The 14,246-nt window shown below is 30.9% G+C and overlaps 1 protein-coding gene across 8 annotated transcripts in view; it reads left to right on the forward strand.

Moving 5' to 3' along the window:
* The window catches only part of LOC134693828 (segment polarity protein dishevelled homolog DVL-3-like), a 46,178-nt gene that overhangs the window by 640 nt on the left and 31,292 nt on the right, over window positions 1–14,246 (forward strand). For all 8 annotated transcript variants that reach the window (XM_063554746.1, XM_063554744.1, XM_063554745.1 and 5 more), the window contains exon 2: window positions 1,267–1,336. In XM_063554746.1, the coding sequence (XP_063410816.1) occupies window positions 1,267–1,336 (70 nt within the window). The remainder of the gene's footprint in view (window positions 1–1,266; window positions 1,337–14,246) is intronic.

Below are 14,246 nucleotides of genomic sequence, written 5' to 3' on the forward strand. Positions count from 1 at the left end.
CCAGTTGCACATCATGAAAGATGTAGGTACCCGCAATAATTTTTAATTCAGATTTTCAGAATATTAATTGATACTGTCACTTTTGCAGAATGAGTAAAACAACCAGTAGACTATTGGGGGAAAAAAATAATTTACCAATTCATTGTCATCATGGTCGTTTATATTGGAAAATAAAGGCAAAAGATGTCAAAGGGATATTCTAACTCATACTCATTTTAACATTTTTTTGAAAAACTGACATTGTGCTGACGATGGTCTCATGGGGGGGGGGGGGGGGGGTCCGATCCCAGATCCCACTCATTGTTTTGTTAGATTCTCGTATCCCTCTTACACTTTAAGCATGTAAGCAATTCTCATATTTTTGTCATTTCCTGGGTCTGCTAGACCTCATCTACCATTTTCACGACACAATAATTTGACAAAAAATCAGCAATCCCACGTCACCCTTAATTAGACCCCAATGAAACCCACACAAAAAACATACAAGATTATAAAAAACTCAACTAAGAAAACAAAAGAAAAGCAACTACAAAAAAATGTAAGACCCCATCGAATACTGGGGATTCAGTACTGCCAAGTTTTCATGAAGCAAATGCCTGAGATTTAGCCAAGATTGTATAATCAAATAAGCATTAAAATGTGTGAGTCTAACCCTTATTGCTAAGGCATGGCAGGCATGGGTATAGAGTACAAGTCAAATGACACCTGGTCAATACAGCGCCTCTAGAAAAAGTGAAATATGCACAGATTTAATGTCTTTGGCATCTAAAAATATTTTTTCTGAAATAATTAATTTAGGTGTCAAATAAAACAGATCCCGATTTGATCAGGGGGAGATCTGACATTACACAAGTTGTACTTGGTAGATCACTTTGTTAAGAAAATCATTGTCACAGGAGAAATGCCTGACATCACAATGAAAAGGGATTGTTGCATGAAAAATATTAAAAAATGTTTGATTGAGAAGTTGTGTACTCACATGTACAAAATGTAAATTATACCAAGGGGCCAGACAATCTAAAACCTAAGTTAATCTTAACAGATGCATACAATTAACAATGATTATTTAATACAATAAAACACAGATTAAATTTGAAATTGGAATATTTGGGTGGCATCGCTTTCACCTTTCTGAAGGAATGCCTCTTTACAAATGGCAAAGTAGCCAAATTTTCAATTCCATTCCCTTGAACTTAAGTTTGCTTCAACCAAATGTTATGATTCTTGTATACATGAAAAATATGAATGACAAATTTATAATTTCAGTGTTGTGAAAGAAGAAATTGTTGATGATGAAGCAAAGTTGCCATGTTTTAATGGCCGAGTTGTTTCTTGGGTATGTACAGAATATATGATACAAGTATTTAAGTTTACATGAAAATGAAACATTTAAATGTATAAAACCATGGTTTTTCAAAAGTCTGAAGATTGAACTAAAAACAACACTTTTTGATTGTGTCTTTAGTTATTTTTTAGCCAGTGTCTGCTATCATCATCATTTATCTTTAATACTGCATTAATTATATAACTTTCCAATATTTTCTTCTATGAAAGTACTTGGCCAATTAACATGATTAATATTGTTACCTAACTTGGGCATATTATCCTTGGGTATTCATTTAAATATTTAAAATTAATTGCCATGTAATGAAACTACAAGGCTTAATGTTTTGAAACTTTATGGAAATGATGATTTAATTGTACCTCATAAATAACTTTTAAGTTGTATAAAATATCATCTCTTAAAAGCTAAAATTTATATTTTTATGTACAAGTCCTTTAAATTATATTCTGGTGCAGTTTTGCTTATCTCATACCAGATTGATTTGGGGAATGCAAAGTTTTTGAATTGGTTTACATTGTCATTTCGGGGCCTTTTATAGCTGACTATGCTCATTGTTGAAGGCTGTACAGTGACCTAAAGCTGTTAGTTTCTGTGTCAATGTGGTCTCTTACAAATGGAGAGTTGTCTCATTGACAATAATACCACACCTTCTTTTTTTATATACATGTATAACATGGGTTTGTCATTTTAGCATACATTTGTAATTTGGAAAAAATGTTAGTGTTTGTGTCTTATTGATTGGACCTTATCATAACAGCCACACATTTCCAGTCGTAAAAGTGACATGATGAACAAGTATTATCAAGACATCCCCTACTTTAATACCCACTCATTACAATCAAGGCCTAAATTAAAATATTGTTTGTTTTCCCCAATCCAGACCGACCCTGCAAAAATGGTGCTACTCATAAAATTTTATTGTCAAAACTAAGTCAAATATTATTTTATTCATTTTGGATTTTCAGGCTTGCTGGATAGTCCGCTAATGTTCAAGCTTTTTGAAAAAAATAAAATTACTTCCCTACCTACCTACCCACACCTGGCTTGGCAGGGTCGGGATTGGGGAAACAAACAGTATATTAATTTAGGCTCAAGGTTAACTAGTTGTCTGACAGCTGAAACTTACCTACATGTATTCACAAGAGAGGCAAAGAAATAATTTGCATCTAATTTATTTAGTCAACAATATTAATCCTTCAGCATGTTCAGAAATATTTATTTAAATATGATTTGATCACATTATCATGATAAAAGGTAGAAACACAGGTTTTAAGCAAAAAATTGTCAGAACCACATTGTTTTATGTTTCATGTGTGTGATTTGATTTTGCATCTGAATGATTCAAAAATGCTTAAAATATCATTGAAACCCTACTGCCCTAATTTTCTTTTGTTTTGGATATTTTTCTAGAAAGAAATACTTGGAAAGAACTACTCATATATACTCAATCATGCTTTGAACAGATTAAATGAGGGTGGTAAAGGGGGGATCTGAAATTGTAAACACCTGTAATAAAAATCACAAAAAGTTGCATGGCAAATGAAAATTGAGATGAACGAAACACAAGAAGCATAATCTTTAATATGAAGGAAAAGTACTCAATTTTTTTTTCTCAGCCATTTATTTAGATTAAATAATCATGGTTTATTGATACGAAGACTGTCCAGTAGTTGCATCTTATAATTTGAAGAGAGAAAAAAAATATTCATTGTAATTTAATAGCAATTGATATTCCAGGGAACACATACTTTCAAACAATCTCTGGACTGACTTTGAATTTAGCCCCTGTTTACTTTTTATTTTATTTTATTCGACCTCAAACATTTTTTTGCGTCGTTTAATGCTATCATGTTGTCTGCATTGTCGTCCAAAGACCCATTTAGTGTTCAGACAATGACTTAAGATTTTGTGAATGGATCTCTATAAATTTATACCAGAATGTTCAATACCACTTAAGGAAGGTTGGGATTGATTTTGAGTATTATGGTTCAAATAGTTTAGGATTTAGGGGCCAAAAAGGGGGCCCAAAATAAGCATTTTTTTAGTTTTCAAAAAATAACTTGTGTTTAAGTGTATAAATCTCTTTGAAATTATACCACAAGTTTCCATACCATGAAGGGATTGTTACTCTTGACTCAGGGGATGTGGGAGAGGTTTTGCCTAAATTGTTTTGGAATTTGGGGTAAAAAGGGGAAAACTAGGTTTTTCTGGTCAATGGACAATTACTGTAAGACAAATAAAAAGTAGTGAAAGGGATTTAATTCATAAACATTTAACATACAATGTTGGATATGTTTGGATCTACCTCCCTTCCACTACTTGTAAATTATATATAAAGTAATTGCAAAAAAAAAGGGATGTGGTAGTAGTTTTCAAATTTTTTCCCCCAAATTTTTCCAATTCCAAATATTTTAAAAGTTTGAAGAAGAAATCTTCAATTGCATAATATTGAGCAATAGATTTGTAAGATCTTGACATTTGTTTTGGTTTAGTAACCCATAAAATGTCATTTTTTTTTTTTATCTCAATCCAAATTCAGAGCTGTATCATGCTTGAATGTTGTGTCCATACTTGCCCCAACTGTTCAGGTTTCAACATCTGCTGTTGTATAAAGCTGCACCCTGTGGAGCACCTGGTAAATAAAATGCTGGACAATGAGAGTAATCGTAGTGTACTAACAGGGAAACAGGAAGCACCAATGTTGGACCAAACATGCAAAAACGAAAAATAAAACATAAAAACATGTAAAATAAAACGAAATAACCCTTTATTCTTTACCACCCTCTTATATGTATCAGACTCTGGTCCATTTTCAATGCAATATCCCTTAATTAGGAAAAAATGATATTTGAAAATGAACTGAAATGATTACTCATGCAAAATTACGTTGCTTTGAAGATTCCTGTTGAAACTTATTTCCATATTTTCTTTGTTCTAATCAGAAATAGAACATTGCTGCCAAAGTGGATTCTTGAAATCAGAAATTTTATCAGGATTGTTTGAAGAACAGCTATTTTCCTCCACGGCAGAGGGGGCTTTTAGTTTGTCCTTGCATTGTTACTATTACACAATGCTTATAACCACCAAACTCTGACATGAATTTTAAGTTTTAGTGGAGTCACTTTCACAGTTCTTGGGTAATGTCCATTTAAAAAAAAAAAAAATGCCATTTTTGCTGTCTTACTTCAGTTTACCTCAACCAAATGTTTTGCCATGTACATGGCTTATACACCACTTGTTACATCTAAACACAGATCAAGTTTAAATTTGGATGTTGTCACTTTCACAGTTCTCAAGTTATGTCCCTTTGTAAATAAAAAAAGTAATAAATTGCTGTATATTTACATGCAGGGAGATCTGTAACTTTACCATTGTCTCAAATTAGATTGTTTTTTTGGACATTGCATGGGGTACAAATAATATAAAGTTATGTTTGTTCAAGTTCTTGTCTTTCTATTACAAAATATCAAAATGACTGGTTTAAATGTACACTTTTTTTTTTTTTTTATTATACGACTGCAAAAATTGAAAAAATGTTGGTCTTTTATTGGTATGACGTTGTCGTCGTCCAAAGACAGTTGGTTTTCACACTCTAACTTTAGTATAAGTAAATAGAAATCTATAAAATTTAAACACAAGGTTAATGACCATAAAAGGAAGGTTGGGATTGATTTTAGGAGTTTTGGTCCCAACACTTTATGAATTAGGGGCCAAAAGGGGCCAAAATCAAAAAATCAAAACTAACCGTGTATTAAGATTCTTAATATTTGGTCCCTTTTTCAAATTGGTCCACATTAAGGTCCAAAGGGTCCAAAATTAAACTAAGTTTGATTTTAACAAAATTTGAATTCTTGGGGTCCTTTGATATGCTGAATCTAAACATGTACTTATATTTTCGATTATGGGTACAGTTTTCCAGTTGGTCAAAATCAGGGTCCAAAATTAAACTTAGTTTGATTTCAACAAAAATTAGATATTTGGGCCTGGTTATCAAATTAGTCCAAATTGAGGTCTAAAGGGTTTAAATTGGACATTATTTGATTTCATCAAAAATTGAATTTTTGGGGTTCTATGATATGCTGAATCTAATCATGTATTTAGATTTTGGATATTGGACCAGAATAGGTAAATGTTCAATTTAAAAATTTTAAGTTTTTAAGTTTAAATTCTTAGACCACATTCATTCTGTGTCAGAAACCTATGTTGTGTCAACTATTTAATCACAATCCAAATTCAGAGCTGTATCAAGCTTAAATGTTGTGTTCATACTTGCCCCAACTGTTCAGGGTTCAACCTCTGTAGTCGTATAAAGCTGTGCCCTGCGGTGCATCTGGTTATCATATGTTTTGCTCACATAGCTCCCTTTGCCTGTTGTTTTTAGACCTGTACTTTAAAGGTAGTATAACAGAAATTCTTGTATTTTCTACAAGAATAAATCTTTTAAAGTTAAAACTTGCTGAAAAGTTCATAATTAAAGTTTAAAAATGATGAAAGGACAGTTGACATTAGACTTCTTAGGACATGATATATTTATGATTACTCGTTTGTCAGCTACCCAGTAAGGTATACATATAAACATACATCTGCCTCTTTTACTAAAATAATTAGGTGAAAATGACCTTGAAAATATATGTCTTATCCCTGTCTTCAGTCTAAATGAAGGGCATATAGACACAGTTTTAGGGACCAGCTGAAGGACACCTCTGGGTGCGGGAGTTTCTCCCTGCATTGAAGACCTATTGGTGACCTTCTGCTGTTGTCTGTTCTATGGTTGTTGTCTCTTTGACACATTCCCCATTTCCATTCTCAATTTTACAATCTGGATATATAACATGTTTGATATCCATTTACACAATCCTTCCAGTCTACAAACACAATTGTCAATTTGCTTTTAACTCTTTTGTGGTCGATTTTGTATCTTATTGACATCTAAAAATGTTGTTTCTAATTTGTTTCAAGGTTCAAGCACATGTGAGTCTTTAATACACTAATCCCTTCTTTCATACAGTAAAACATATTCCAAGGGTCTGATAAGTGGAATTTTTTACCAACATAGCAAATAAATGAATTGTCCATACTTTCTATGTAAAATTAACTGTCAACTGGTACTTGTATTTATTTCAGTGTTAGGAATTTAATGTTTATTTCAGTGTTAGGAATTTAATGTTTATTTCAGTGTTAGGAATTTAATGTTTATTTCAGTGTTAGGAATTTAATGTTTATTTCAGTGTTAGGAATTTAATGTTTATTTCAGTGTTAGGAATTTAATATTTATTTCAGTATTAGGAATTTAATGTTTATTTCAGTATTAGGAATTTAATGTGTATTTCAGTATTAGGAATTTAATGTTGACAAGTCACTAAACAGTTAAACCAATGCTGGAGATATTGGTTTCTCTCCTTTATCTGGAGATATTTGTCCCCCTTTTTTCTCTCCTTTATTTGGTGGACCAACTTTGCAGAATCTGCTCATACCGAGTACTAAACTTTATATATAATCTTATTCTTGCTCAAATTATGCATGAAATATTTGCCGCTGGAGGTAAACTTTTTTTTTTTAGTATAAAAGTTACAAACGTTAGTTCTGTATTGGAACATGAGCAATATATTGGCTTCCACTTTGGTAAAGTTGAAGAGAAAGTTTTGATAATATTAGGGAAACTAAAGAAAGTCCAATGCAATGGTCAGTTCCAAGCGAAATACTTGTAGATGAATACATGACTCATTGCTAACTACATTTGTAAAGTTATAAAGATCCTCTCCAATATTTGTTGTGCTGTTTTCTGTAAGTTAATACACATTTTAGACAATCATCAAATGCAAAAGTATGAAGAGAAAACAGAACAGTATTTGTGCCATTTATCTTTTAGTTATAATGAGGATTGTAAACATGTTGAGTGTTTTGTTTTAAAGATAGCTTCACATCAAAGAGATTTGTGATAGACATGATTGATAGATTACTTACTTTTTATACATAATAAATCAGATTAGCAGGTGCCCTTTGAGGGTTTCATACAATATAATCTTATTGATGATTTTCTCTTCTTTTGACATTCAGAAAATTACAAAAATTTGCTAAAAGGATTTTAAGTTTTTGTAAACAGTTTATGACGTATCAGTGCTATCTTCACAACAATTTGCCGATAGTCCCATACATGTGTATTTGAAAGTGTTTCCTATTTACTGTGTTTTCTGGTTCAAAACAAGCATTTTAATTCATTAGAAAATGAAGTGTTATTTATTGACACACTTAACACACTAGTGAAAATGCATTGAATATTTACCACTGGACATTTTCATCTGTCATGTCCAGGCTTTTATAGCTTGCGATGCAGTATGTGTTTTGCAAATGAGTTGACAGCCTTAAAGTGACCTATAGTTGCTAACATTACTGAGTTGTCTCATTGGCACTTGTACAACATCTTCTTTTACATTTGTATCTATCTATGTCATTTAGTCTCTGTTGGAAAGTGGTCTAATTGCCAATCATAACCAACTCCTTATCTTTGGAAATTCTGTCAACCAAAAACCAGTATTTACTAGACAAAACACAGTTTCTACCAGTAACAAAGTTAGTAAATTAAGCTGAAATTGTATTGAACACTTGGTCCAGCAATGAAATAAACTTTAAAGAGTTTGTCTGGTGTTGTCAGTAAGACCTGCATATCTTGAAAGTATTGAAGCTATTAGACATATGCATTAGGTTTAAAGATCTTGATGAATAGAAAAGTACCATATTTGAAAGTTATATCAACAAAAGAGATTTAAGGGATATGTCAATGAGACAACTACCCACTGACTGTACCCAGTGACATACAGTCAGTGGTCAGTAAACAGTCTTCACCTGATGACTCTGAAAATACAGACAATGTATATACATGATATAGTGGTCATTTAAGGGTCATCAAACTCCAAATGTACCCCCAAGTTATAGTTGTCATATTTGATCAATTGTCTTGAGTGGTTTTGATAATTTGCATATTTTCGATTAAATCTTAAATTCTGTTATTAGTATTTTTATGTTTAATATTCAGTGTCTCATTGTCAATCATACCCCTGCTACTTGTTATGAATACTTACAAGAAAAACATATTTAATTTGGTTTTGCTAATTGATTTCTGATCTCATCTAGTGAATTATCAACAAAAAGTTTTGTTTCTTAAGATAAATATTAACAATAAGCTTTGGATTTTGAAGTAAAAAGTGACTTTAAATCTTAGTTTAAGTCATTTGTTGTGTGTAATCAACTTGAGCTTCTTCAGTCCCAATTGTACAGATATTTATACTAAACCAATTTTGTTTTGTGAGAAACTTGTATGAAGATGAGATTCGTATCATATTGATCAAGTTATTCAGCCATTGTTCAAGGTGTATAATCCACCCTTATAATTGTTAGCGATTGTACTGCAAGGTCCTGTTCTCACTGCAATAACACGCCTTCCTATTAATTTTTGAAAAGTGCTTTGAAAGATCAAACATAAAAGCTAATATTGATAGATGATATTTCAAAAGTGATAAAGGTTTTTCTCAAAACCAGTTCAGGCATATATATTGATAAATAAAAACATAGCTTTATGCTGTTTTGCCTATTAGCCCATACTGTAGAGTTTCACTATCTGTCTTTGGTATGAAAGAAAGGATTATATGCCACATTTTGTCATCTTGAATTCAAAATTTGTGAAGTAATTTACAGGTATAACCTTCTTTGCATGTTCACAAGAAGACATTCATTTATCAAATATCAGTATTAAATATATGCAAAACATCTAGATATTGCCTTACTTTGATTTAGAACTTCAGACTGAGTGGTTAAAGTACAAGTAGTTCAATGGATGTACCACTATACGGTCAACACTGAGGTTGTGAAGTTTTTTTTACTCCAATCATAATTGACTGGAATTGTCAGTTTTTCTGTTATGGTTCTCTCTGGCTTTTACTGATTCATCTATTGATAAAAACTGGCCAGCATGAAATAGGAAATTATTGAAAAGAAAAAAATCTATCAGACAAAATCTGCACAAAATGTCAAGAATCAGTGGCAGATCCAGAACTTTTTGCCTGCTGACTGACCTAAGGGAGGCCCGCTCTAGTCACGCTTCAATGATTCCCTATATAATCAACCAAATTTTTTCCCTACAAAGAAGGGGGTGGGGGGGGGGGGGACTGAGCCATCCAGGTCCAACCCCTGAATACGCCTATGAGAATGGTTATTTTGGGATGCTCTAAACGTTAATACAGCCTGACAAAAAATTACCTCAACTTCTTGTATTATTTTAATTTTAATTTCTTGTGTACAATTTGGAAATTAGTATGGCGTTTATTATCACTGGACTAGTATATATTTGTTTAGGGTCCAGCTGAAGGACGCCTCTGGGTGCGGGAATTTCTCGCTACATTGAAGACCTGTTGGTGACCTTCTGCTGTTGTTTTTTTATTTGGTCTGGTTGTTGTCTCTTTGACACATTCCCCATTTCCATTCTCAATTTTATTGATCTCAAGGTTTTGGTAATAATGTCCAATATCAAATCTAGCTTTACAAGTCTAGCTTAGAACAGTTGTTAACAGAGTATAACATCGATTTGAAAGTTACTGAATACATTAAAGTGTGACCATTACATTTGTAAGTACTGTAAATTAAAAAAAAATATTTGAAGGTTTATATTATTGTGAACTTGGTGAGTTCCACAATACTAAAACCTCACATTCAAAATCAGACACTAACATACATGACATATGGATGCAGCTTTTCCTATATATATTCAATAATTATTCTCACATTTTGTTTTTCATGTTGAAATAACAATAATAAATGCACCCAATAAATTCTGAATTTACAATACATCAAAGTATGACCATAAAGTACCTGTCAGCATCTACATTACTTAGAGCCAATCAACCCGTCATTACAAAGTATGACCATAAAGTACCTGTCAGCATCTTCATTACTTAGAGCCAATCATTCAACCCGTCATTACAAAGTATGACCATAAAGTACCTGTCAGCATCTACATTACTTAGAGACATTCAACCCGTCATTACAAAGTATGACCATAAAGTACCTGTCAGCATCTACATTACTTAGAGACAATCATTCAACCCGTCATTACAAAGCATGACCATAAAGTACCTGTCAGCATCTACATTACTTAGAGACAATCATTCAACCCGTCATTACAAAGTATGACCATAAAGTACCTGTCAGCATCTACATTACTTAGAGACAATCATTCAACCCGTCATTACAAAGTATGACCATAAAGTACCTGTCAGCATCTACATTACTTAGAGACAATCATTCAACCCGTCATTACAAAGCAGAAAGAAGTTTAATATTGATAGAATACATTTAGTCTATAAGAGGATATAAAAGGCAGAGAGAAGTTTAATATTGATAGAATACATTTAGTCTATAAGAGGATATAAAAGGCAGAGAGAAGTTTAATTTTGATAGAATACATTTAGTCTATAAGAGGATATAAAAGGCAGAGAGAAGTTTAATATTGATAGAATACATTTAGTCTATAAGAGGATATAAAAGGCAGAGAGAAGTTTAATATTGATAGAATACATTTAGTCTATAAGAGGATATAAAAGGCAGAGAGAAGTTTAATATTGATAGAATACATTTAGTCTATAAGAGGATATAAAAGGCAGAGAGAAGTTTAATATTGATAGAATACATTTAGTCTATAAGAGGATATAAAAGGCAGAGAGAAGTTTAATATTGATAGAATACATTTAGTCTATAAGAGGATATAAAAGGCAGAGAGAAGTTTAATATTGATAGAATACATTTAGTCTATAAGATGATATAAAAGGCAGAGAGAAGTTTAATATTGATAGAATACATTTAGTCTATAAGAGGATATAAAAGGCAGAGAGAAGTTTAATTTTGATAGAATACATTTAGTCTATAAGAGGATATAAAAGGCAGAGAGAAGTTTAATATTGATAGAATACATTTAGTCTATAAGAGGATATAAAAGGCAGAGAGAAGTTTAATATTGATAGAATACATTTAGTCTATAAGAGGATATAAAAGGCAGAGAGAAGTTTAATATTGATAGAATACATTTAGTCTATAAGAGGATATAAAAGGCAGAGAGAAGTTTAATATTGATAGAATACATTTAGTCTATAAGAGGATATAAAAGGCAGAGAGAAGTTTAATATTGATAGAATACATTTAGTCTATAAGAGGATATAAAAGGCAGAGAGAAGTTTAATATTGATAGAATACATTTAGTCTATAAGAGGATATAAAAGGCAGAGAGAAGTTTAATATTGATAGAATACATTTAGTCTATAAGAGGATATAAAAGGCAGAGAGAAGTTTAATATTGATAGAATACATTTAGTCTATAAGAGGATATAAAAGGCAGAGAGAAGTTTGATATTGATAGAATACATTTAGTCTATAAGAGGATATAAAAGGCAGAGAGAAGTTTAATATTGATAGAAAACATTTAGTCTATAAGAGGATAAAAAGGCAGAGAGAAGTTTAATATTGATAGAATACATTTAGTCTATAAGAGGATATAAAAGGCAGAGAGAAGTTTAATAGTGATAGAATACATTTAGTCTATAAGAGGATATAAAAGGCAGAGAGAAGTTTAATATTGATAGAATACATTTAGTCTATAAGAGGATATAAAAGGCAGAGAGAAGTTTAATATTGATAGAATACATTTAGTCTATAAGAGGATATAAAAGGCAGAGAGAAGTTTAATATTGATAGAATACATTTAGTCTATAAGAGGATATAAAAGGCAGAGAGAAGTTTAATATTGATAGAATACATTTAGTCTATAAGAGGATATAAAAGGCAGAGAGAAGTTTAATATTGATAGAATACATTTAGTCTATAAGAGGATATAAAAGGCAGAGAGAAGTTTAATATTGATAGAATACATTTAGTCTATAAGAGGATATAAAAGGCAGAGAGAAGTTTAATATTGATAGAATACATTTAGTCTATAAGAGGATATAAAAGGCAGAGAGAAGTTTAATATTGATAGAATACATTTAGTCTATAAGAGGATATAAAAGGCAGAGAGAAGTTTAATATTGATAGAATACATTTAGTCTATAAGAGGATATAAAAGGCAGAGAGAAGTTTAATATTGATAGAATACATTTAGTCTATAAGAGGATATAAAAGGCAGAGAGAAGTTTAATATTGATAGAATACATTTAGTCTATAAGAGGATATAAAAGGCAGAGAGAAGTTTAATATTGATAGAATACATTTAGTCTATAAGAGGATATAAAAGGCAGAGAGAAGTTTAATATTGATAGAATACATTTAGTCTATAAGAGGATATAAAAGGCAGAGAGAAGTTTAATATTGATAGAATACATTTAGTCTATAAGAGGATATAAAAGGCAGAGAGAAGTTTAATATTGATAGAATACATTTAGTCTATAAGAGGATATAAAAGGCAGAGAGAAGTTTAATATTGATAGAATACATTTAGTCTATAAGAGGATATAAAAGGCAGAGAGAAGTTTAATATTGATAGAATACATTTAGTCTATAAGAGGATATAAAAGGCAGAGAGAAGTTTGATTTTGATAGAATACATTTAGTCTATAAGAGGATATAAAAGGCAGAGAGAAGTTTGATATTGATAGAATACATTTAGTCTATAAGAGGATATAAAAGGCAGAGAGAAGTTTAATATTGATAGAATACATTTAGTCTATAAGAGGATATAAAAGGCAGAGAGAAGTTTAATATTGATAGAATACATTTAGTCTATAAGAGGATATAAAAGGCAGAGAGAAGTTTAATATTGATAGAATACATTTAGTCTATAAGAGGATATAAAAGGCAGAGAGAAGTTTAATATTGATAGAATACATTTAGTCTATAAGAGGATATAAAAGGCAGAGAGAAGTTTAATATTGATAGAATACATTTAGTCTATAAGAGGATATAAAAGGCAGAGAGAAGTTTAATATTGATAGAATACATTTAGTCTATAAGAGGATATAAAAGGCAGAGAGAAGTTTAATATTGATAGAATACATTTAGTCTATAAGAGGATATAAAAGGCAGAGAGAAGTTTAATATTGATAGAATACATTTAGTCTATAAGAGGATATAAAAGGCAGAGAGAAGTTTAATATTGATAGAATACATTTAGTCTATAAGAGGATATAAAAGGCAGAGAGAAGTTTAATATTGATAGAATACATTTAGTCTATAAGAGGATATAAAAGGCAGAGAGTAGTTTAATATTGATAGAATACATTTAGTCTATAAGAGGATATAAAAGGCAGAGAGAAGTTTAATATTGATAGAATACATTTAGTCTATAAGAGGATATAAAAGGCAGAGAGAAGTTTAATATTGATAGAATACATTTAGTCTATAAGAGGATATAAAAGGCAGAGAGAAGTTTAATATTGATAGAAAATATTTAGTCTATAAGAGGATATAAAAGGCAGAGAGAAGTTTAATATTGATAGAAAACATTTAGTCTATAAGAGGATATAAAAGGCAGAGAGAAGTTTAATATTGATAGAATACATTTAGTCTATAAGAGGATATAAAAGGCAGAGAGAAGTTTAATATTGATAGAATACATTTAGTCTATAAGAGGATATAAAAGGCAGAGAGAAGTTTAATATTGATAGAATACATTTAGTCTAAGAGGATATAAAAGGCAGAGAGAAGTTTAATATTGATAGAAAACATTTAGTCTATAAGAGGATATAAAAGGCAGAGAGAAGTTTAATATTGATAGAATACATTTAGTCTATAAGAGGATATAAAAGGCAGAGAGAAGTTTAATATTGATAGAATACATTTAGTCTATAAGAGGATATAAAAGGCAGAGAGAAGTTTAATATTGATAGAATACATTTAGACTATAAGAGGATATAAAAGGCAGAGA

This window comes from Mytilus trossulus, chromosome 12, assembly GCF_036588685.1.
Source record: "Mytilus trossulus isolate FHL-02 chromosome 12, PNRI_Mtr1.1.1.hap1, whole genome shotgun sequence".
Classification (NCBI taxonomy): domain Eukaryota; kingdom Metazoa; phylum Mollusca; class Bivalvia; order Mytilida; family Mytilidae; genus Mytilus; species Mytilus trossulus.